The sequence below is a fragment of the Corvus brachyrhynchos genome, unplaced genomic scaffold, assembly GCF_000691975.1.
Source record: "Corvus brachyrhynchos isolate BGI_N302 unplaced genomic scaffold, ASM69197v1 scaffold398, whole genome shotgun sequence".
Classification (NCBI taxonomy): Eukaryota; Metazoa; Chordata; class Aves; order Passeriformes; family Corvidae; genus Corvus; species Corvus brachyrhynchos.
Window position 1 is genome coordinate 2,970,818 of NW_008239780.1, and position 21,571 is coordinate 2,992,388.

At 39.3% G+C, this 21,571-nt stretch overlaps 1 protein-coding gene across 1 annotated transcript in view; it reads left to right on the forward strand.

The window, feature by feature from the left end:
• Window positions 1–272: 272 nt before the first annotated feature.
• COL4A5 (collagen type IV alpha 5 chain) overlaps window positions 273–21,571 on the forward strand; it is a 55,503-nt gene continuing 34,204 nt past the window's right edge. Inside the window, exons 1-19 of the mRNA XM_017743152.1 lie at window positions 273–359; window positions 7,343–7,432; window positions 8,726–8,770; window positions 9,499–9,543; window positions 9,650–9,712; window positions 10,484–10,537; window positions 11,239–11,265; window positions 12,458–12,538; window positions 13,577–13,639; window positions 14,167–14,202; window positions 14,301–14,342; window positions 14,450–14,542; window positions 16,645–16,698; window positions 16,803–16,859; window positions 19,058–19,102; window positions 19,203–19,256; window positions 19,435–19,476; window positions 19,942–20,074; window positions 20,654–20,827. Of these exons, the coding sequence (XP_017598641.1) occupies window positions 288–359; window positions 7,343–7,432; window positions 8,726–8,770; window positions 9,499–9,543; window positions 9,650–9,712; window positions 10,484–10,537; window positions 11,239–11,265; window positions 12,458–12,538; window positions 13,577–13,639; window positions 14,167–14,202; window positions 14,301–14,342; window positions 14,450–14,542; window positions 16,645–16,698; window positions 16,803–16,859; window positions 19,058–19,102; window positions 19,203–19,256; window positions 19,435–19,476; window positions 19,942–20,074; window positions 20,654–20,827 (1,270 nt within the window). The 5' untranslated portion in view covers window positions 273–287. The remainder of the gene's footprint in view (window positions 360–7,342; window positions 7,433–8,725; window positions 8,771–9,498; window positions 9,544–9,649; window positions 9,713–10,483; window positions 10,538–11,238; window positions 11,266–12,457; window positions 12,539–13,576; window positions 13,640–14,166; window positions 14,203–14,300; window positions 14,343–14,449; window positions 14,543–16,644; window positions 16,699–16,802; window positions 16,860–19,057; window positions 19,103–19,202; window positions 19,257–19,434; window positions 19,477–19,941; window positions 20,075–20,653; window positions 20,828–21,571) is intronic.

Consider the following 21,571-nt stretch of genomic DNA (forward strand, 5'->3'; position numbering starts at 1 on the left):
AGAGCCTGTTTGATAAAGTGCTGGTGCTTTTGGCTATAGATGTTGCATTGTACTCCTTAAGCATAAATTTGGAAGTCTAAAACTAACTGTAAAATACTTACAAACAAACATAAGTACTATCAAAGCTGATTGAACTTCCAGTTAATTGTGTCTGCTTTGAACACTTGTATAATGGCTTGAGGACGAACTTTGTAGGTTTATATTGTAGACTAATTTTTTAACTTTTTGTGACAATGTTAAAGCTTTCATATAGTCTTCTGCCAATTAAAAACATTTATTTTTCCCTTATGTCTTTAAAGGCTTGCCATGGATGTACATCTTTATCCAAATGTGATTGCAGTGGAGTAAAAGGTGAAAAGGTAAATAATCCTTTTTTTTTTTTTTTTTTTTTTTTTTTTTTTTTTTTTTTTTTTTTTTTTTTTTTTTTTTTTTTTTTTTTTTTTTTTTTTTTTTTTTTTTTTTTTTTTTTTTTTTTTTTTTTTTTTTTTTTACCTTTCAGACCAGTGCACAAACCACTGAGTCATATGTCAGCTAAAGATAACTGAAGCTTATGGATGATAGTTCTTTGCTTCTTGCTCATATCTTTTTTCTTTGATGGTAGTGTGGGCATCAGAGCTGTATTAACAGTTTCAGATATTGAGTCAGACTGACTGGTCCATCTGACAGTGTAAGATTTTCATATCATTATTTTCTCAAGAATGTGGGGAATTAATGCACAGATTTTTTCCATCTATCTGACAATTTTAAAAAATGCAAAAAAACAGAGAAGAGACAAATCCTAGTAAAATAAAAAGAATTCCTAATTACAGCCAAGGCCTGCCTACACTAACTACTTAGTGTTAACAAGCTAAGGTGTGGAATGTATAATAATAGTTATGCTAGTAATGCTTCAGTGGGATTTTAAAATTGAGTGTGGGTTGTTTTCCCTCTTTTCTTGCACTGCCAGTTCATAAGTAGTTGATGCTCACTAAGGTGTTCTGAACTTGTACTGCTTTTCACCTTGTAATTTGCACAGTTGGATGCAAAGATGATGGTTGCTATTACTAGATGTGAGCTGGACCATGGAAGTGACAAAATTCAGATACAGCTTTCCCAACACAGTTAGCTGCCACCCAAGTAAGCAGCTAGTTAATGGCCAAACATGTATTCTTGGATCAAGCAGAGTAAAAACCATCCCCACTCCAAAAAGCATCTCTGTGTCCCTCATTCAGGTGCAACAAGTTGTTTTGGTCTGCCCAGATGGTGTCCTAAGGCCAAGAGATGCATGTTGACATCTTGGAGCTTTCCTGCTTCCTTGCAGCTTTGACTTCCAGTCTCACTGCCTGTTCTCAGTGTATCTGTACAGTACTTCACGTTTGTCACCATTATTTCTTATTGTTTTACAATATTTTTCTTCGAGGATACAGCAGGTGCTCAGCATTTCTTTTAGTTACAGTGCACTGTAGATACACAGCTCAGTACTTGCCTGAATCAAGCCTTTTCTCAAGTGTGAGGAGCCTGGTTATAAGTGAATTGTGGTTAAATAGTTCCCATGTCACTGCTGTTGTCACAGGGAATGAATGGGATGTGATCACTGCAAGGGGCAGAGGCTGCCAGAAATGCTTCCACTCTCAGTCTTGTAAACAGTTTGCTTGAGATACAGTGGAGTCATCTTAAAGATGTGAACTGATAACAGTTTGATAAGCATGTCTTATCAAACCACTTACCCTATCTTAGCAAGGTTCTAGGAGGGCTTCAGTGCTCTAGATTAATTTCTGACACATTTCAAGGGTGGTTTTTGAGTTGCATAAACAAATGTAACCTTAAATGAACAAAAGTAATGCAAAACAATCAGTCACTGCACTGACACTATAATGTGCTGGTGCAGAGTTTTACTATTGGCTCGGGTTAAACAAGGCAGCTGTCCAAAACTCCAGGTAATGCTTGATGCCACACCTGCCATCCAGATAGCTCCAGACAGATGAGGTCATTCCTTGGCATTTGCTTGCTTTTAGTTCATTGAGTATATTCCCAATTTACGTACCTAGTGAAGAACGGTATTCCCTTGATGGCAAGATTTCCAAGTTAGATTTGGTTAGCCAAACATGAACCTGGTTAATGTTCCTAGGGGATCTTCAGATGGAGGTGCCCAAACCAGATGCATCATAACACTGGTCACAAGTTATTTCTGGTTCCGTTTGAAGGCACTTAACCATCAGACTTCTATGCCCAATGCATAGAAGGTATTGTTGCAGGTACAGCTTTGGAGAACCTTTCTATAATTCTAAGCTGGCTTTTTTCTGGGCTTGTCACAGCTATTTTGTGAATTTACTGAGCAAGCAGCTGTTGTCTGGTTAGTGTGGATATAATGCAATCTGTCCTTAGAATGGACATGAAATTCGGAAACTGTGATTCATTTCCACTGCAGCCAAGGTAAACACAGCATAATCCTGAAGCATGCCAGAGGGTTTTTAAACAGCCCTTCTGAAGCTTGCAGACCCGTCATGTACCTTATGTAAAGGAAGGATGAAAAGAAAGCCCATATTCCTAGGTATGATGTGTTGCAAGTGGAACTTGTTTGAGCATACATGCACACAGCTCATGTTAGTTGCCCTGTAATTACAAAGCCCTCAGTATTTGTTACATTGCTGGAGTCAGCAGTTCAGCTCTGGGGAACCCCAAGATCTGTCCCTGAAATCCTAATGCTCTATCTTATAAATTCTTTGTTTTGGTTTGTTTAGGTTTTGAATTGTTTGTTTGAATCTTCCTAGATTCTTACATTACTACAAGACATCAATGGCTGTCTTAAGATAATTAGCTTGAACCCTCACAGTGTATCACTGTGATCTCTACATTTGATCTAAGTTTCCAAATCCAATACTGCTTCCTTCTGCAGTGACCTCTGAACCAGGAGTCACACCCTACAACTCCTTGCCTAATGGGTGTGGGAAGAGCACTAGACAAAGAGCTGTTTATATAATCTCCCCTCTTTGATTCTCCCACTAGGAGTGTGACAGTGTATTTGAAGATGTCCTGGAAGTCAGGCATATGGAACCTGGTTCTTTACTGGGAAGAGAGGAGGAGCCTTGTTTAATGCACTCTGCTGAGCCCTGCCTTTTTTTCCACTGGGCTTCGCTTCTGGCCCTAAACCGGCATCTGCATCCAAGTCGCTGCTCACTTGCATTGTCAGCTAAGAAGTGCTGCTTTGTTCAGCTTAGCAGAGCCTAGTGCATTCCTTCTGAGACTCACAAGTAGTCTTCTTCCTAAGCATCATAGCATTCCCTTTAGGGTATCCCAATTTTAACAGGTCAGGTACAGGAATACAAATTGAACTGTAACAAATAGGAAGACTATTTTCTTGTCTTGCTTAGGGGAGCCACAGCTCTAATTTAATTGCTCCCATGCTGCCAATGATTCTTCTTTAACTCAGCCTCTGCCATGTGCCTGTGTAGCATAAGTAGCACATTATCTCTAGAAGAATCAGAGCACAGTGAGCTTTTTTTGAAACCCACAGTACAACAGCTGACAAAAATCAGTGCACTTATGTTTTCTTTGTCTTCTCAAACCCACCTTACTAAACCTGAATGTAAAATGAGTAAAGTCCAAGCATGCCTAAAATGAAATAATGAAGAAAAGAGAACTCAATAAAAATCGATTGCAGCTGGGAGCCAGTTTGCTTTTACTCAAAGTAAGCAGCTCAAAAATGAACTGGATTTGGCAAAGGTATTAAAGTTGAAATGAATGATTAAAATGTTACATACAGGTGATTATAGGAATTGCTCTTACTCTTCAACTATAGGAAGTGTATACTTTTCACTGAGGCAACTGGGTTTTAAATATTGCTCTGCACTTTTGAGATGAACCTGCTTTAATGCTTAAAAGCTTGTTCCTGAGTAGCTAGCTAAAGAAATAAACAGGGCAGATGCTGCACACAGAGCAATTTCTAAAACAAACCAGTAAGACTTGTAGATTATTGGGCTGCTTTTACCTCTTGGGAAAAGAAGATCCAAAGCTGCTGATAAGATCAGCTTGCTAAAGACTGGGGTAGAAGAGGAGGGGGTGGTACTGAGTCTTAGCTGCTCCAGCTGATAAAGCCCGAAAGCCCAGGGCTGGGGGCACTTAGCCCAGGACTACTTTGGGTTTTGCGTAAGTGCTGCTGCTGAAATGGTTTTCATACCTTCCCCTAGCCAGGTATTCCTAATTTCCTCTGGGGCTTGGGAGGCCCTGCTCAGAGCAGTTGGTGAGCTGATCTCACTGAAAAGAAGTTTCCTTGTAAATTTTACCAGTTTCCAGCCTAATCAATTCCTTCACACAGTTTATGTTGCAGCACAATGCTGTGGCTGTGATAGAAACGCCTAGCTTAAGGTGGGACTCTTGTTTTTCACAGAACCTAAGATGCGGTTTCCCCTCAAAATAGCTGCTAATTATGCTATTTTTGACAAATATGGGGGACAGTTATCTGATTTGATCACCTCAAGCTGAAGCCACATATTCTGTGGTATCATACTATTGGTCTCATTGGATGTGTATTCCTGGAAATTCTGAGTCTCAGAAGAAAATTATCCATATTTGTCCTCAAGATGCCTATTTCCTTCTGCCTTTATCATGATAAAATTTAGTCCAGTTGTGATCCAAGCTCAGCTTTTCTTTTCACTGTTGTATACAAATTCCTAAGAAGGAGTTAATCACTTTGTCAAGAATAATTCCATGGTAGGTGTCTGTGCTTCGTAACTGTTGACCTGAACTGTACGAATGTGGCCCTGCAAACTGAAATGTTTACAATCCTGATAAGTGACCACTGAGCATTAATCCTCAACTGTTTCATCTTACAAAAGAAGCCACAGATAACATCCTGAAGAAATTTGATATGTTTTGAAACATGCAAGTCCTGTCAGAGGGGATTTCTTTGCTGCATTAAGCTGTCACTTCTAACACTGTGTTTGTTTTGCATATGTCTTCATTAGATACTGTAGTTTTAAATGTGTTAAATTAGTGCTCTTCAAATTGAGAAGAATTTGTTGGCTAGCATTATAATCTGAGACAGCTGTTATTTTCACCCTATTGTTTAGAAAGGTGGAGAACAATATGGGTGGCTATGGCATGACTTCTTCCATGCTGTGTATCTTAATATTACTGTGGACATTTGTACATTAATTTAGTTTTGAGCAGCCACCCATAGTTAAGTGTTATAGACTCTAATGTTCACTATTTTCATAGCAAGGACAGGAAGCCAGTATGTGCCTCTCTTGTGAAATGGTACAGCCCTGTTCTTGCATGTGTTTAGGCATTAAAATGGGCTGTTCAACTACTGCTTTTCTGATTTCTTTTTCTTTTTTTTTTTTTTTGCTCCAATTTTTAATTTTTTTTTTTTTTTGCCATAAGTATACCACATCAATGTAAGTAATTTTTCTGGTTTCTCTCCCCATACTGTCTATTTATAAATACATAATTTTGGAGAATAAATTCTAGAAATGTGAATGACTTGTGCATGCTTTAAAACTGCATCTATCCCTGCTTGTGTCCTATTATTAGAGTAAATGGAACTCTGCCAAATTTTTCTGTATCCCTGTTTAATTGGCTATATCTTGCTGCGGCAAAGCATAATTTTAGGGTGTTTCCCAACTATATTTTTTTCTTTCTATCCCCCAAGCAACAGTCATGTTCAAGCTTGTGAGCTGGCAGTTTTGCTGTATTGGTGTAGCTGATTGAGGGCAATTAAGATCAGAATCTTGACTCCTCACCCATTCCCCAAGTGAATGGTGGTTCTATAGCTGGTGCATCTTTATTTTGCTATGGAAACAATCTTGTATTTTCAGGATTGGAAGAGGAGATCTGAGTTGACCTAAACCTTTGCTATTTATATTTTAGTTTAGTAGCTTCCAGTCTGAAACAAGAAGTATCCAAACTTCCTCAGTTCTTTCTGTGTAAGCAGAACTGGCTAGTGAGTTTTTGCATTTATAAGAAAATTCATTGCACACTAACCAGGAACTTCAATCTCATTGTATCTCCAACGATATAATGTCTTTTTTGGCATTGACTTTTTTTGGAAGACTTGGTATGTTTCTTTTCAGTTTCAGTATGTTTCTGCAGTGAGCAGGCAGTTTTTTCTGCCAAATTTGTAGCATACAAATCTTCATGAAAATCAGTATGGTGTGGGCAATAAGAAAAATCTGGGGGCAGAAGCAACATCTGAAAACTGTTGTCACTTATGGAATCATCTATGGGCTGTTTAAATAGAAAACAATAAAAAAAAAAACCCACTCAGAACTGGATCAGCATGGTTTCTCTTCCCACCCAATTTGCCACATTTCTTTAACCAATTTTTATCAAAAATAGGTATTGTAGTGCAGCTATTTCCACTGTAATTATTTTGAACTTTGATGTAAGTTCCCATAGGACATGTCTGATGTACTCCCTCAGCTGTCCCCAAGCACCGTCCTTCAAACAATCTGTTTGCTTTTGGGGGTAATTTGCTGGTAAACTCCACAGGAGTTGCCCCAGCAACAGTTTCCTCATGCAAGGCTCTCATTGTTGCTGCTCACTTTCGAAGTGGGCTTGGAAAATACTCATTTCAGTTTCAATACTACATACAGTTCACTAGCATCTGTTGGTGCCTCTTCTGTTTCTCTTAGCTGTTTGGCTTCATGTTCCTCTTTCTTTCAAGGCCTTGGCTTCCCCATTCCATGATTGTTTAGAGTGGAGACCTTGGCATAGTTGCATTTTAGAGAACAGTTCTTCAGCCTTAGATGACACACAAGGCCAACCCTCTGCTAAAAATCTGTTCTAGCAACCATTTGTAGATGCTACTTTCTCTAACAAAAATGTGAAGAGTGACCAGGTTGAGATTACTAGGCACTGTGTAGCCTGGCTTGCCCCTCACACATCTGATATGCCTCTTGTACAGAGGTGTGTTTTTTTAGTGTGCAAACACAATTCATGCCAGAGCTTGCTCCAAAATCTGGTTTTGCCTAATGTTTTCCTTATCTGGCACTCCCGAATTCCTCATTCTCTCTCCTTCAGGGACACACTAACCCTTTCATATCCTGGCCTGAGATAGTAACACTCCTCCACAGTCTTGCTTTTCAGATGATGTAGCAGACCAACTGTATAGCTCCATGCAGAAGTACTTGTATTGGGCTTGCATGGGATAAACACCCTATGAAATCGGTTTAAGTGCTGTAATTAAAGGTAATGCATGTCTGTGTTCAGGAATTTCTGTAGTTAAGCAGGTGAGATGTTTAGTCACAGTGTTAGTTTGTTGGTGTGATGACTTCCTACAGAAAAGCAGAAAGATAAAATATGTTTTATCACATATTTTGCTTCTCTCATATTTCACCTCCACTACTACCTATTCTTTTTGTAGGGGGAAAGGGGATTCCCAGGCTTGGAAGGACAGCCAGGTTTGCCTGGATTCCCAGGACCAGAAGGACCACCTGGTCCAAGAGGCTCAAAGGTATGTCCAATTCACTTGAATGGCGTGAAAGTTCTGGGCAGCATTTGCTTAATTGTGGTGCTGATCCTAAGCAATTCCAGAACTCCTGATTATCATTCGTTTCATAGTAAAAATCTTCAGTTGTTGGGGTATAACATAGGTTTTTTTGGTTGATTAGTTTGACTAGTCAGCCAGTGGAAAAATATTGCTCTGAGTTTCCTATCCAGTTCTTCTGTCTACACAAACACTTGCCAGCACTATCTGTGCACTTGTATCCTTTCACTAGGTGCTGCACATTAGGATCAAAGAACAGGTTTGGCAAGGTGCTGTGATGTAGCTTTGTTAGTCCTTGCACTAAGGAGATCCTAGCTTAGCCTAGTTCACTGATAAGAGCAGAGTTCTGCTCTCAGCTGCCCTGAGGACTCCCACCAGGTAGGTAAACTGTTGTTTGCACCTGGTGGCATTCCTGGGATGGGATTCCTGGGCTGGGTTTGGGTGGGGTGATGCAAATGAGGGCCTCATTGAATCTATGTGCAGAGAGCTGAGGAATGCTTCTGGCTTTCCCTGGAGTGGTTCCATTTATTTCTATTCACTACTGAATTGCATCATTACACTCAGATGGTGTAATTCAGCAGTAAAATTCCTCTGAATGTATTTGCCTTTAACATACATAAGGATATTCAGGATCAGCCATTTCTTTTATAAATGCTCACAGTATAAACCTAACAGAAGCACATCAAAAAGAGGCAAAGAAAAAAATAGGCAGGTGATAAGAAAAACATAAAGGAAGTCTGCACTAAAAGAGAAGATTAATTGTATATAACAAGAGTGAAACAGCACAGGAGTTTTAGACTAGAAACTCTTGTTACACTTTTATTCTATGAATGCATTTTCTGAAGATTTTGATAGAAAGTTCTGCATTGTGATTCTATGGTGATCATAATGCAAAGTAACCCTGGTACAGTCTGATCCGTGTTGAATCGTGGCTCCCCTGCTCTGCCCACAAGAGGCCGCTGGAGGATGTTGCATGGGAGGCCTGACCCTGTGATTGTCAGCGACCTGAGAGCACCGTGACCTTTAGGAAAATTTTCCTCTAAATCATGGTTAATCAGCTGGAAAAAATGCTTTTCAGCTCAGAGTCCAACGCCAAAAGTTAAAGTAATTTTGAACCCTATAATGCAGGAAGTAACAACTACTATAACTTTTAGTCCACTTACTGTTAACATGTAGAACAGTTTATGCTTACTGTTTAATTTGATAGAAAGAAAGACTGCAGCTTGAGTGTGAGTTCTTGTTTGTTTTGTTGTTTTTTAGGGTGATGATGGTCTTCCAGGGCCTATTGGACCCAAAGGAATCAGAGTAAGTATTGATGCAGTTTTAGGGTGATATGTTGGAATAATGAATAAAGACTGACAGGCATTGAGTGGGTCCTAACAGAAGTGGTGACTGACAAGAAAAAAACCTGACTCAAATCTGAAGAGCAGTCTACCTACCAGCTAGAAGAGATTGTACTACTTTTTATAATTAATACAATCTTACATATTGTTTGTATTTCATAAACTCATTAGGGAGAGCAGCCCCAATACTTACTTGATTTGTTTTGCAGTACAGGACCTAAACAAGTGCTAGTACCTTTGTTTCAATGTATTCTGAAGTAGAGGCAGTATGTCTAAGGTCCATACAGGAGAGGTGGGCTTGTCTGGAAGTCCTTTAGGTTGTGCCTGTGCTTTTTCTGTCGAACACCTCAGCTGGTGATAATTGATACATCTTTGACTTCACTGGCCACATGCATTTTCCATGTGTGTTTATTTATTTTCTCTATATATCTATAATCTATTACTTCAGTAGCCCTGCATTGTCTTTTCTATGTTTTTGGGACTATTTCCCTGAAAGATTGGTAAGAACCTTGAATGCCATGTCAGCATGGCGTTCTTTTTTTTTTACAGGTGATTCAGATGTCTCTTTCTGTCTTCACTTAAATTTGCACAAATAAGTTACATTTAGTGAAATCTAGGTAAATCCTTTTGCACACCCATTCCTACCATACTGTTTCAAACACGTGGTTAACGTGGTTAATTTCCTTCCAGGGACCTCCAGGGCTTCCCGGGTTTCCAGGAACACCAGGACTTCCTGTGAGTAGGAATGGGCTGTATAGATAGAAATCTGTTCCCTTTTGTCTTTCAAGCCCAGAAGAGCATCCTGCAATCTAACTCTTCTTTCCTCTTTTCCACTTTAAAGGGATTGCCAGGACAAGATGGGCCACCAGGACCTCAGGGTATCCCAGGATGCAATGGAACAAAGGTGGAATTCCTTTAAGAATCTTAATGCAGCAATAGTATGGTAAAGAGTTCTTGTTCTCCTGACTGTAAGCCAATAGGTTTAGTCTGTTGAGTGCCACAGTACTTGCTGTTACTGAGTTGTGCAGGTAATTCCAAGATAATTCAGACTTACACACCTGTTTGAGAGAAGGGGTCATTGTCTGGTACTTAAAGCACAAGTTCTGCCAGAAATTGCCAGCACCAAGACACAACGTTGTGTACTCTGTAGCCGATATAGTTAAACTGTGTTCGAATCCTTAAGTGTGTAGCTTACAACTGAGAGGTGTGTCTGATAATGAGCTCAGATGCTGTGTCTTGTCATTGTAGTACTCTTGCTACCAAGAAAATCTCATTACTTAGCAGTGAGACTTTTTAATTCTTAATTTTTTAATATTATATTGAAAATACTGATTCAGTGTCTTTGTTGGAGGGAGTCACTTTATTCTGACATGCTACTTAGCTTCACATTATGATTTTCCCAGAAGAAAAGTTGATCTTCTATAACATTCCATGGGTTTTCCATCTCTGTAGTGTAGTACTTTGCCTGGAAGTATGCAGAAACATGTGACTGTGGAAATTTCTGTTTTAATCAGTTGTATAAATTAACTAAGATTTTTCTATAGCTTGTTCCAATACAATTTGCTATTCTGGAGTCATAAGCTAACAATGACACTAGACTTTGAGTGAAAACTTGTTTTTCTGGTTTTGTTATGTTTTGATTTGGTTTTGGCTAATAATTTTCTTCATCCCTAAGGGAGAACGTGGATTCCCAGGCAGTCCAGGTTTTCCTGGTTTACAAGGGCCTCCTGTAAGTAAAAGATTTCCCAATCAACTACCTGTAATCCACAGAAAGACTTCTAGTGTGAAAAATGAGATAAATATCAGCCTCTTTTTGCATTTTTTCATTTAATAAATAGGAAATTTTTTTAATGTTTAATCAGAACATTTTAGATGTCCAACGAACATGAGGTTTCTGCTGTATGCTGTGGTAAATCTCAAAAACCCCTTTGAATTTTCACATGCTGAGATGCTTTACTACCTGCAGAAAAATACAAATACATGCATATGTGTCAGAGAAGTAAGATCTTGTTACTGACATTTAGTACCTCTAAAGAGTCTTACTGGTGATTAATGGGTCAGAAAAAAGAGACAGTGTAGGGTGTTTTCAGTACAAAACACAAGGATGGACTGTCAGTACTGCAAAGTGACTGTCAGAACCAAAGTACAAACAGAGGCATAGTAGACAGGATGGATAATAGGAGGCAATATAGAAACAAATTGCTAAGAAAAGGAAATATAAACCTTCTAATGCTCAACATTCACTGTGAAAGTTCTTCTCTAATTTTTCCATTTGATTCTGAAGTTCATAAAAATTTTATTTTCCCCTGTTCCATATATTTTATAAGTTTAATGTTTTCCTCATGGTGTAGATCTGATTAGTGGTTTGCAAATAACATACCAGTGATTTCTTTCTATTGATCTTTCTTTTTTTGTTTCTTTTAAACAAAGGGACCTCCTGGTCTGCCAGGTATGAAGGTAAGTGTGCTGTACTCTCACATCCAGGTACTTACCAGACATGGGTGTGCAGTGTGATCTGCCATGAGTAACCTGCTTGTTTTATGCAAGACCATGTGCATCCACTGGAATCTGGAGTGACATTCTTGGTGTTTCTAGTGCAGCTAACTGGAAATTCTGCTGTAGCTTAGTTTGGGTTAGTAGCTTGAGAGGTAGCAGAGTGTTTTCTGAAGCTGTTTCCTTGGGACTGTGAGGGTCAGTGTTGAGGCATCCAGTTTAACAAAATGTCTACAAACACCCAAATGCACCATTAGTCTGCCTGTGCGTACTCAAAGCACTCCTAAAGACTAAACAACAGTGACCTAAAATATCCAGTGACAAGAATAGTACATCTTTTGTTCCTTTTGAAAATGTTTTTTGTACGCTATATTACATAGATGGCCTTTTCTCCTAATGTTGTAAAGAGTCTCATGGTCTAATGTTGAACCTTAAGAAGCCCTTTTATTTTTTAAGGGTTTTGTTGTACCTTTGACCAATTTGAGCATGGCGCAAAACATCAGTTTTCATTCAAATCTATTTAAGAGGAAACCTGACCCACAGAGTTACTCCTGAGAGGACAGCATAACACTGGTACTGGAAAATTATGACTGTTAAGCTGAATTGTTCTTCTTAGCTCCTTTTCTTCCCAGTTGTTTTGAAGATATTAAAGAACAATCTCATCAGAGCATATACTTTTAAAACAAAGATATTCCCTGAAATCAATAAGAAACTGCTTCAATATAGAGCACGAAGCATAACTGTTGTAACAGCACACTCAGCACTAATCTCATGAGCTGCGACATTGGAAAAAGCTGAATGAGCCTTTTTTCTGTTGTGTCCTATCCACTGCTTTCACATGAAGCTGGAATGTTTATTTTGTGAAGAGTTTGTGTTTCAATCCCCTAATCTTTTGGAATTTAAATCAATGCTGATTTTATCTTTGTATAAAACAAATGTTTTAAGGATTGTTAGTTTAGCCATTTAGAATCTTCATCTCTCCTGAAAAGAGCTATTCTTGGAGAAGCTCGTGCTTATGTTAAAGTGTACTGCTAGGGTGTAGCATAGTTCAGGGTCTCTTAGAGTCTTAGAAGCTACTATGTGCCCTTTGGAGTCAAAATGATGATAAGGTATTGTAAGACGTGTTGTTAATTAAAGTCAACTGTATTTCTTCTAGGGTGAAGCAGGTGAAATAATTACATCCTTGCAGCCAGGACAGAAGGGTGACCCAGGATTTCCAGGTCTTCCAGGGATACCTGTAAGTTGCATAAAGTACTATTAGGCTGTGTTCTGCCAAAAAGATAACATGAAAAGTATTTTCGTTACAGCACAATTGGCAGCTTTGGTGCTAGGGGATCCATATGTTTTCTTGGAGATGCAGGGCTCACATTTAATGTACTTCTGATTTATGGCTTGAGGGAAAGTGCGTGATTCCATATTGCTCTTAATAGGGTGACCCACAGAACGCAGAAAGGTCCCCTGGTCAGGAAGGTGCTATCCAGCAGACAGCAGTACTCACAGTTACTGACTTGCTTCTCTGCTTTCCCTGCCTTTTTCCCTTCCTAGACATTCTTTGTATCAGTTCTGGAGTTCCCTTCCCTTCTTCTCTCTGAGTCAAAGTCACATCTGGCTTTCTGGCTGTAGCTGCTGTTTTGGATGGTGGGAAGGAGAGGGCAATGCCTCAGCTGTTCTCCTCATGTTGCACCTCCTGAACAGTGTTTCTGCTCTCCCAGCAGTGCTCTGTGAAAACAGCTAGTGACTCCAGGCCCTGTGCTCCCCCACTGAGCCATTCATTGCTTTAGTGGAAGAACAAGGGGAGCCGAAAATGAATCTATCAGTCTGAACTGGCCAGAAGCCAGACTCCCATTTCCTGGTACAGAGAGGCAAGCCCCATGCTATTCTGTGACCAGACTGAGCCTGTTAGCATTTCTGCTCCTCTGATCTGTGCTTTCCTATTGTCTGTTACTGGCTGGGAAGAATCACAAATACAAAGTGTTTTGTTGTTCTCTCTCAGTGCATGAAGAGAAAGAAAGCACAAAAGTAGTTCAAAACAAACAAAAAAGCATTCCCTTATCTGAGCCAAAGAGATGCACTGATGTTAAGAGCAGAACTCTCCTAACATGATGTACACCCCTTTAGGCCTTTCCACAAGCACAGATTGTAGGTTATTGGTCAGCTACATTGATTTGACATGTGTGGGATGCCAGCTGTTCGGGTTATTTGAGCTTACAGCTCTCACTGGGTTTTTTTTTTCATAAAAAGGTGCCTCTCATGGCCTCCTCCCCTTCCTCAACAGGGCCCACCCGGCTCCGTGGGAATACCAGGTCCAGTTGGCCCCCCAGGGCCCCCAGGTTTGACGGTAAGTTTCTTTAACCTGTTGCTCATAAAGCCTTAAATGGGACAGTTACTACTTGGTTTCGTGTTCTCAGAGGCAGGTCAGTGAATTGCAGAGATCATGGTAGTGAGCACTTGGTATGAAGACAGCAGCAACCATGCATTCAGTTCAGCCTTGGAGCTGTTACTGTGCACGTGTAAATAAGATACTTTTGAAACAACCTGTTCCCCAACACCTTTTTGCTTTAAGTGGTGCTGAATCGTTGTGCAGGCTTCTCACTTGTGTGAAACATGGGGTAAGATTTAGCTTATTTAGAGTAGGACGTTTAATGCCTGACTGTTTAATTTCATTTTACTCTCTCACTTAAGGGAAGAACTAGTTTCTTACATATTTGTGAAGTAAAATAGCATGAGTTTTCAAAGGAAGGTGCCTTGTCAGCATGGAGATAATTCACAGGAATTAAAGCTGCAACATTGTTGTGTGGGTTTTTCTCTACAGGGGTTTGTAAAGTGCTTTTATGTGACTTGTTTTTTGGTTTCCTTTTTCAATAGGGACCTCCTGGTCCACCAGGGCTGCCAGGACCCAAGGTATTGTCTTTCTCATATTGATGGTGGTGGTGGACTCTTTTCTTTCTCTTTCTGTTTATTTATGACTTCCAAGGGCTGATGAGTTATGCTTTTTGCAGGGTAATATGGGTTTGAATTTCCAAGGACCCAAAGGTGAAAAAGTGAGTAGGTGATCATAATGATATTTTTGCTTATTACTTTCAAAATACTTATGCTTGCCATTTTTGTTTGTATTTCCTGTAACAAACTGCATCTTCCTACACATTAGGGTGAACAAGGTCTTCAGGGACCTCCAGGGCCACCAGGACAAATTGGAGAACAGAAAAGACCAAATGACATTGAGTTTCAGAAAGGAGATCAGGTGAGTGGGACACTACACTCCTCTGCAGTGAGCATGTGATCAAGCTGCAGCCTCTGTTGGTTTGGCTCATATATACTCACATCCTTCTTACTGCAGAGGTTCTATTTTTTTTTTTTCTCAGAGTACTGAATATTCCAGGCCTGAGTACTTTTCATTTAATAGAAAGCATGCCAGTCACATTAGTTGTTGATTCCCTTAGTAAAATAACTATTCCAAAGAAACTCTCTTAAAGGCAGTTCACAGTAACATCAAAAGTGGTTAAAATACTCCCATTCCTTGGAACACCCAGAATTGCAATTTTCAAAGCAGTCTGGGGTTTCAGATTCCCACTAATTAACCATCTGTGTCATCTATTGTGAAGAAGTCTTTCAAAAATTTTAATTCAATTTCTTCTTTTTTTGTTATTAGTGATGCCCCAAGATCTTTATTCCTTGTGGTCTGAATAAAATGCTTTCCCTGTTTCTGGCATCTCAAAAGTAAATATCAGTCATACTGTTACAAGTAAGCTCAAAATACTGGTTTGATTTGTATGGATCCCTCCCCACACATGAATGCCAGAAGGTCATTGGGAGAGTTAGCATTTTTAAAGTTATTACATTTTTTTCTCTTTCTTTTTCACTGGGGAACATTCTGCAGTACTGTGTAATTCTGGGTGCCATAGACAGTCTGAGCAAAACCAGCAGGATCATGGGTGCCTGGATGTCACATTTTCCTTGAAGGTTTTGTGATATTCTCAAATACCACCCTGAGTAATACAAGAGTTGAAGTAGATATTTTGAGGAAAAAGTGTTGAGTGATCGTTTTTGTGCTCTGATTATTTTGCAAACATCACTGTAGTAACTGAACTTTAAACTATTTGTTTCCTCCATCGATATTTGGATCAGTTTCTTCCTTTCCATTGTCTTATCTTGGGAAACGTGTCAGAGAAGAAAGCTTTAGGACACACCAGTATTTTATTTTAGTGGGGTGTAGGGCAATTCTGCCCTTCATCTTGATCAAAACCATTTGTTACCCTTGCACCACTAAGGCATTAACTAGAACTATGTGCTGGTGTACACTTGCAATGCACAGTCATCCTAGAAAGGTCTCTGGTTTTGTCTGTAACTGGGTAATAGGACAGAAAGTAAAGAGCAGCATTGTGTGTCTTTATAATTCTGAGAAAATACAAGGTGACATTTTGACCACACTGTCGCTGAAGCAAAAATTCATCTGATTTTATTGGGGTCAGAGTAATTTGCTTCTGTCATCAGGGATTCCTGAAGGACTAATTATACTTGCACTAATTTATGTAAGTGTACAAAGTGAAAGCATTCTATCTACAATCCTTTTAAAGCACTAAGAATTATAAACATTCTGAGTGCATTGCCTTTGACCAACATTTATAATGATTTCTAAGTTTGCAAATTTGTTTTTATTTTCAGTTAAGTTTATACTTGGTAGTATGCAATTGGTAAAAAATGTCAATGTTACAGTTACTTTTTGGTGAAATGCACATAGAGTTCTGGTGTGTGCCTCCACCTATGATCTCTGACTAAAATCAAGCATATAGATGGGCTTGTAAAAGTCTGGGGTGACTTCAAGAAAATAATGGCAACTGCACAGAAACTTTTGGCAGATTCAGTAGCCTGTAACTTTTCTTTATGTTAATGGTGAAAAGATGTAATAACTTGTACAAAGGTGTAACAAGACCAAATAAAACAAGAACTTTTTAACACAATAATCCTGTGACGGTTTTCTGACAAATACTTTGATCCTGATGGCCTCTCAATTTCAGCAATTACCAGTAACCTAATGACTGTTTCTCCTGTAATTTTTATTATTGGATAGCAGCTGCAGGCCACCAAACCAGCTGCTGCAGTGCACTCAGGAGGCAGTTGTGTTTTTAGTGGAATGAATCATCTAAATAAACAGGATGAGCAGTAAATAAAATTTATAGATGCACTTGAAATTCCACACAAAGAAAGAATAAATATGGTCGTTTATAACTTGGAATGTAAATGACAGCAAAAAAAAAAAAATTCTATTTAAGGAAAAAAAATCAACTGAGCTTCTGGGGAGTGATGGAGGCTTTAATCCTCTTTTTCTTTGCTCATGCATGACAGGGTATTCCAGGTGATCCAGGCCCACCAGGACTTCCTGGGCCACCAGGCCCTCCTGTGAGTAGAACTCTTAGTTCTATTTTGTTGCATCTGTATCAGAACTGTAACTTCATTCTACTTTGGCTTGTGGGCCCAGTTTAAGATGACGTTTGTGTGTCCAGGGTCTTCCCGGTGGCATAAAAGGTGAAAAAGGTGAGCAAGGAGAACCAGGCAAAAGAGTAAGTAGTCTGTTTAACCAAACACTTATCTTTCCATTCAGTGTTACTGTTGACAATTAAGCAAATGTTGAATTCAGTTGGGGCCATCAGCCTCTGGGTAAGAGACTGCTTTTTTTTCTCCTTGTAACCTGGCAAACTCGTAGATGATGCACAGGGGTCATGACTGTGCTTCTAGCTGTGGCTCTCTCAGTGATTTCTCATAGAATTATCTACATGTAAATTTTTGTTTGGGGGGCAGGAGAAAATAGTTTGGATTATGTTATCAGGTTAACATGTGAAAACCTTCAAAGTTTATGGACTGCTTGTCTGAAGCAGAAGCTTTCTGTTTCCTTTTAGAGAGGGTCTTCATTCAGTTTGCTATGTACTGGGTTGCCAAGCAGCATGAGATCGGTGTATATAATAATTGGTGTATATAACCTGGTATATGTAAATTCATTCTCAGTGGGTTTGCTGAGGTGAGTCACAGAACCAAGTCTCTGAACACTGTTAAAACTGAAAGTCCATTTGTCACCTCCCAAGAGACTGCCTTTATGTGCTATCTGTGGAGGGCACAAGTTGGGATAGCTTTATCGAGGGATAGCAGGAGTCTCTGTTCCTGACCAGACTCAAATCAATCCTGGAATTTAAACATACTTGGATATCACAGCTCAGAAAAGCTGAGAAAGATCATAGAAGTGCTAAGAAATAGGATAAAAATAACATGGGCTGGACCAGCAAAGAAAAGAGAAGCTGTAACCAGCTCAAAACATTCTGTATCTTCACTTCCACAGCTTCTGAATGCATAGTTTCATCAACAAAATGGACCCCTTTGAAAATCAAGACACAAGTCCTGCTCAGGTTAATTGGACAATATATAAACACTGTTTAGAAACATGCTGGTGATAGGTTTTCCAATTTCCATAGGAAATAAATACAGTGGAAACAAATGTTTGGTACTCAAGATAAAATCCTTCTTAGTTGCTGAGATTTATAGAAGGGCTTTGATTTGTCTCTTTTAAAGAACATAACAAGCAGATTTACCAAGCCAAAAGTCTCATTATATTTTGAGTGGGTTTTGAATTGTTGCTTCTCTCTACAAAAGTAAATGGGAACCACATAAATTTGCAAAGATCTAAAAGGAGAAAAGTCCTGAAGGGATATGTCAGATGCCTTTTGCCAAAAGTTTGTTTACTAATATTTTTGTTTGGTTTTATTACTCTGAATCTGGGCATGTTGCATACTTGGAAGTGCAGTTTAGCTATTAAGTTACTTTAAAGTTGCATTTTAGTGCTCCATAGGATTCTGTGCAGCTCAAAGCCATTTCAGATATACTCTTTTAAAATGTCAGTGTATGTATTCAAACAGATAGCTCTGCATGTTCACAGGAAATCTTAAAACCTCAGTTTTGAGAGTTAGAACTCATCACTAGTAAATACAAACTTCACAAATCACATTATACTCTGATTCACTAAATCTGTGAGGTCTTATTATCAACTTCTCAGTGACTGAGAGCTGATCTTGGCACTGAGGAAGATTCACTAGGTGAAGCTCAATCACCTGCTCTAGTTCTGTTCCAGCAGGCACCCCCAGACACAGCTTCTGTAACTCTGACAATAAAGTGCCATTTGTCTGCCCAGTGAATGGTCAAAGTGGAACAAAGTGGAGCTTGCCCTGCTTTCATTGCAGCAACGACAAACCTGTTCGGCAATAATACGTTTTTTAGAAGTGACTTCTTTGAGCAGAACTTCATCTTGTATTTTCATTGATACTAAGGAGAAAATTTTGTTGATTTAAAGGAAAGTTAAAATTCAAACATGAAGTTTTATTTAGTTTCACTAGTCATACTGATTTCCTAATTAAATAGAGTGTTCTAGTATTTAGGGAGTTAGGATCTGTTTTCCAAATAAAGGATTTCTCTAATGTAAAAATAGGAGTAGTAAACATAATGAATCAGCAGTAGTTAACTGGAGATCATCTTGTGCTGTATTCACCCAGCATTTCTCTGAGACTTGTCATGGTTTTGTGCTCAGGTTTTCAAAATGATAACTTCAGTTTAGGTAATTCTATTGGTTATGGTTGATGTCTTTGATGTGTTTGTCCCAAGGACTGCATTCTAGATACAGTTGGGCCTATTGAAATATGGGAAACAAGTAACATAATTTCCATAAGAATTCTTTACCACTGAAGCATTTTATTTCAATGCATATTTGTCTTTGAAGGGAAAGCCTGGCAAAGATGGAGAACCTGGTCAACCTGGTAGGGATGTGAGTAATTCATACATTTTTAGTCTAAGCAAGCTCTTTATAAGCTTTTCTTCTGATATGGAAAAGATGAGAGTGTGATTATATCTCCCTTTTCTTGAAGGGTTTACCTGGTGGGCCTGGAATAAGTGGTGCTCCAGGAAGAGATGGTGAAAAGGTATGCCAGGATTTTTGTCATTATTGCTGTAATAGATTGAAAATTTGCCATTACTGAGTTCAGTTCTGCCTGAGTAGTAATTGCTTTGCCTCTGCTATTACAGTGTTGAGGAATATTTGCAATAACTTGTTTATGTACTGCTGCATAGTATCAAAAATGCTCTTAATTTCATTGTTAGGGTGAAAAAGGTGACATGGGTCCCCCTGGTCCTCCTGGAATTGTAAGTTGCTGATCCTTTATTTTTTTCTGCATTTGGTTTATGGTGTTGTTTCATTGTAGATCTTGGCCGACTGAGTGTCCTATCTCCAGGTACAACACCAACAGCACCAGTAAAATTTTTATATATACACTGACAGAAACAATGGTTTCCTTCTTTCAAGATCAGTTCTGTGCTCTGGGATTTGCTAGGTCACAAACACAGGCTAGACTATAACCTCAGACTAGCAAGACTGAGTCAGCCTCACTGAAGCCTGTTGTAACTGTGTTGGCTTGGCAGGAAAACAGCTTCCTATTGGGGAGTGCTCTTTACTGGAATTTTCCCTGGTAATTCAGTGGAGTGGGGAAAGCATCCTGTCATTGGCATAAGGTTCAAAGTATGTTGAACTTCTCCTCCCTCACATGTCTTTATGGTTCCAATGACTCTTTTCTTGGCAAGTAGTTTCACATGAGCATGAAACATTTACAGGTTGTTCCAAGACCAGGCATTGATGCAACAGTGGGACCAAAAGGTAGCAAAGGATTGCCAGGACTTCCAGGAGCCAAAGGGGAGCGTGGATTCTCTGGTAGGCCAGGCCCACCTGGCTTGCCAGGATCTCCAGGTAGGAGTGCAAGTTTTAAATTAAGTCGTATGCTCAAATGTCTGACTGGCTTCACAGTCTTTACACACTCCTTCTAACAGAAGGCAGAATATTTAGAGCCACCTTTGAGCTTGAAGGGAGGTCTTGAACTTCTGGGGATAATGAGAGGAATTATGAACATTCATTGCCCTTGCTGTGGTGAACTGAGGATTCTAATCAGATACTCTCTTAATGCCCCTGGGGGCAATTTATCTCATATCACATACCTATAAGATACATTATCCTTTGCATTGCACAGAGAAAGTTTTGTGTACGACAAGTCTGGTGGGAGCTGATCTGAGTCTACAGTGGGAGTGAACTGTGACACCTGTATGTGCCTTATATATGCACATAGAGGAACATTATCATTCTAATGTTACAGCTTGTATATGTTCTTTTGTCTCATCAATACTTCCTTTCATTAGTGCTGTGGGGTATTTTTTTTCCATCATAAACTTAGTTGTTGAGTATTGAGTCAATTTTTCAAACAAACATCTCTAAAAATGTAAAATGTGATGTAAACCTTTAAGCTAGCAAGGAACTAAGTCTTTCCCATCTTAGGGATCACTACTGTTGGACCTCCTGGCCCACCTGGCTTACCTGGTGAGAGAGGACAGAAGGGAGATCCAGGTTTACCTGGGGTTTCTATACCTGGGCAACCGGGAGTTGAGGGACCACGAGGACCTCCAGGACCACCAGGTCCCCCAGGACCACCTGCACCATCTGTTGCTCCTGGTAAGTGATGATCACATAGGCAGCAAGTAGAAGAGACTAAACAGCTTTGACATTTGTTTCAGTTTGGGTTTCTGTGGTTTGTTTGTTTGGGTTTTTTTAATTCCACCTCCAAAGATGTAGTTTATCAGCAGCTGAAGTCCATGCGATTCTGTTTGTATACATTCTCCAAGTTGCTCCCATTGCAAATCAAGACATCTGTAGGAGAACTTAAGGCTTAAGGACAGTTACAGAATTTGGGAATTCAGTGGTGTGAGTTGCAGTCTGGCTTTATCATGCCTCTTTCCTACTTCAAGTGAGCCCTGCTGTGAACTTGTGTGAGATTCAGCTAGACCAGAAGACAAGAATCTTTTCAGACCTGAGGGACCTTTGTGCTAACTCACACAATAATGATATTTCTCCAGGGTCTAGCACATTTGGCGGGGATGTACAAAATTAAGTGTATTTCCATTTTATGTTACATCCTATTTAATTCAACTAATGACAGTTATATTAAAATTTGGGCATAAAGCAGGAGGTAACCACTTGGACACTGGCTTGAGTAAATTCAGCTTTCATGATATGATCTAATAAATGCTTGGAAAGACTGTTTCCATCTAAGAGTTGTGATAGCAGGAGAGTCAAAGGTGTAATTTTTCACAGAATTCCAGTTTCATAAGTATTCTGGTGCGTAGACCACATGAAGTTATCTTGGGAGTGGACGCTTTGGATGAAAGCTCTTAGCTCCTTTTTTGTTTTAAGGGAAGT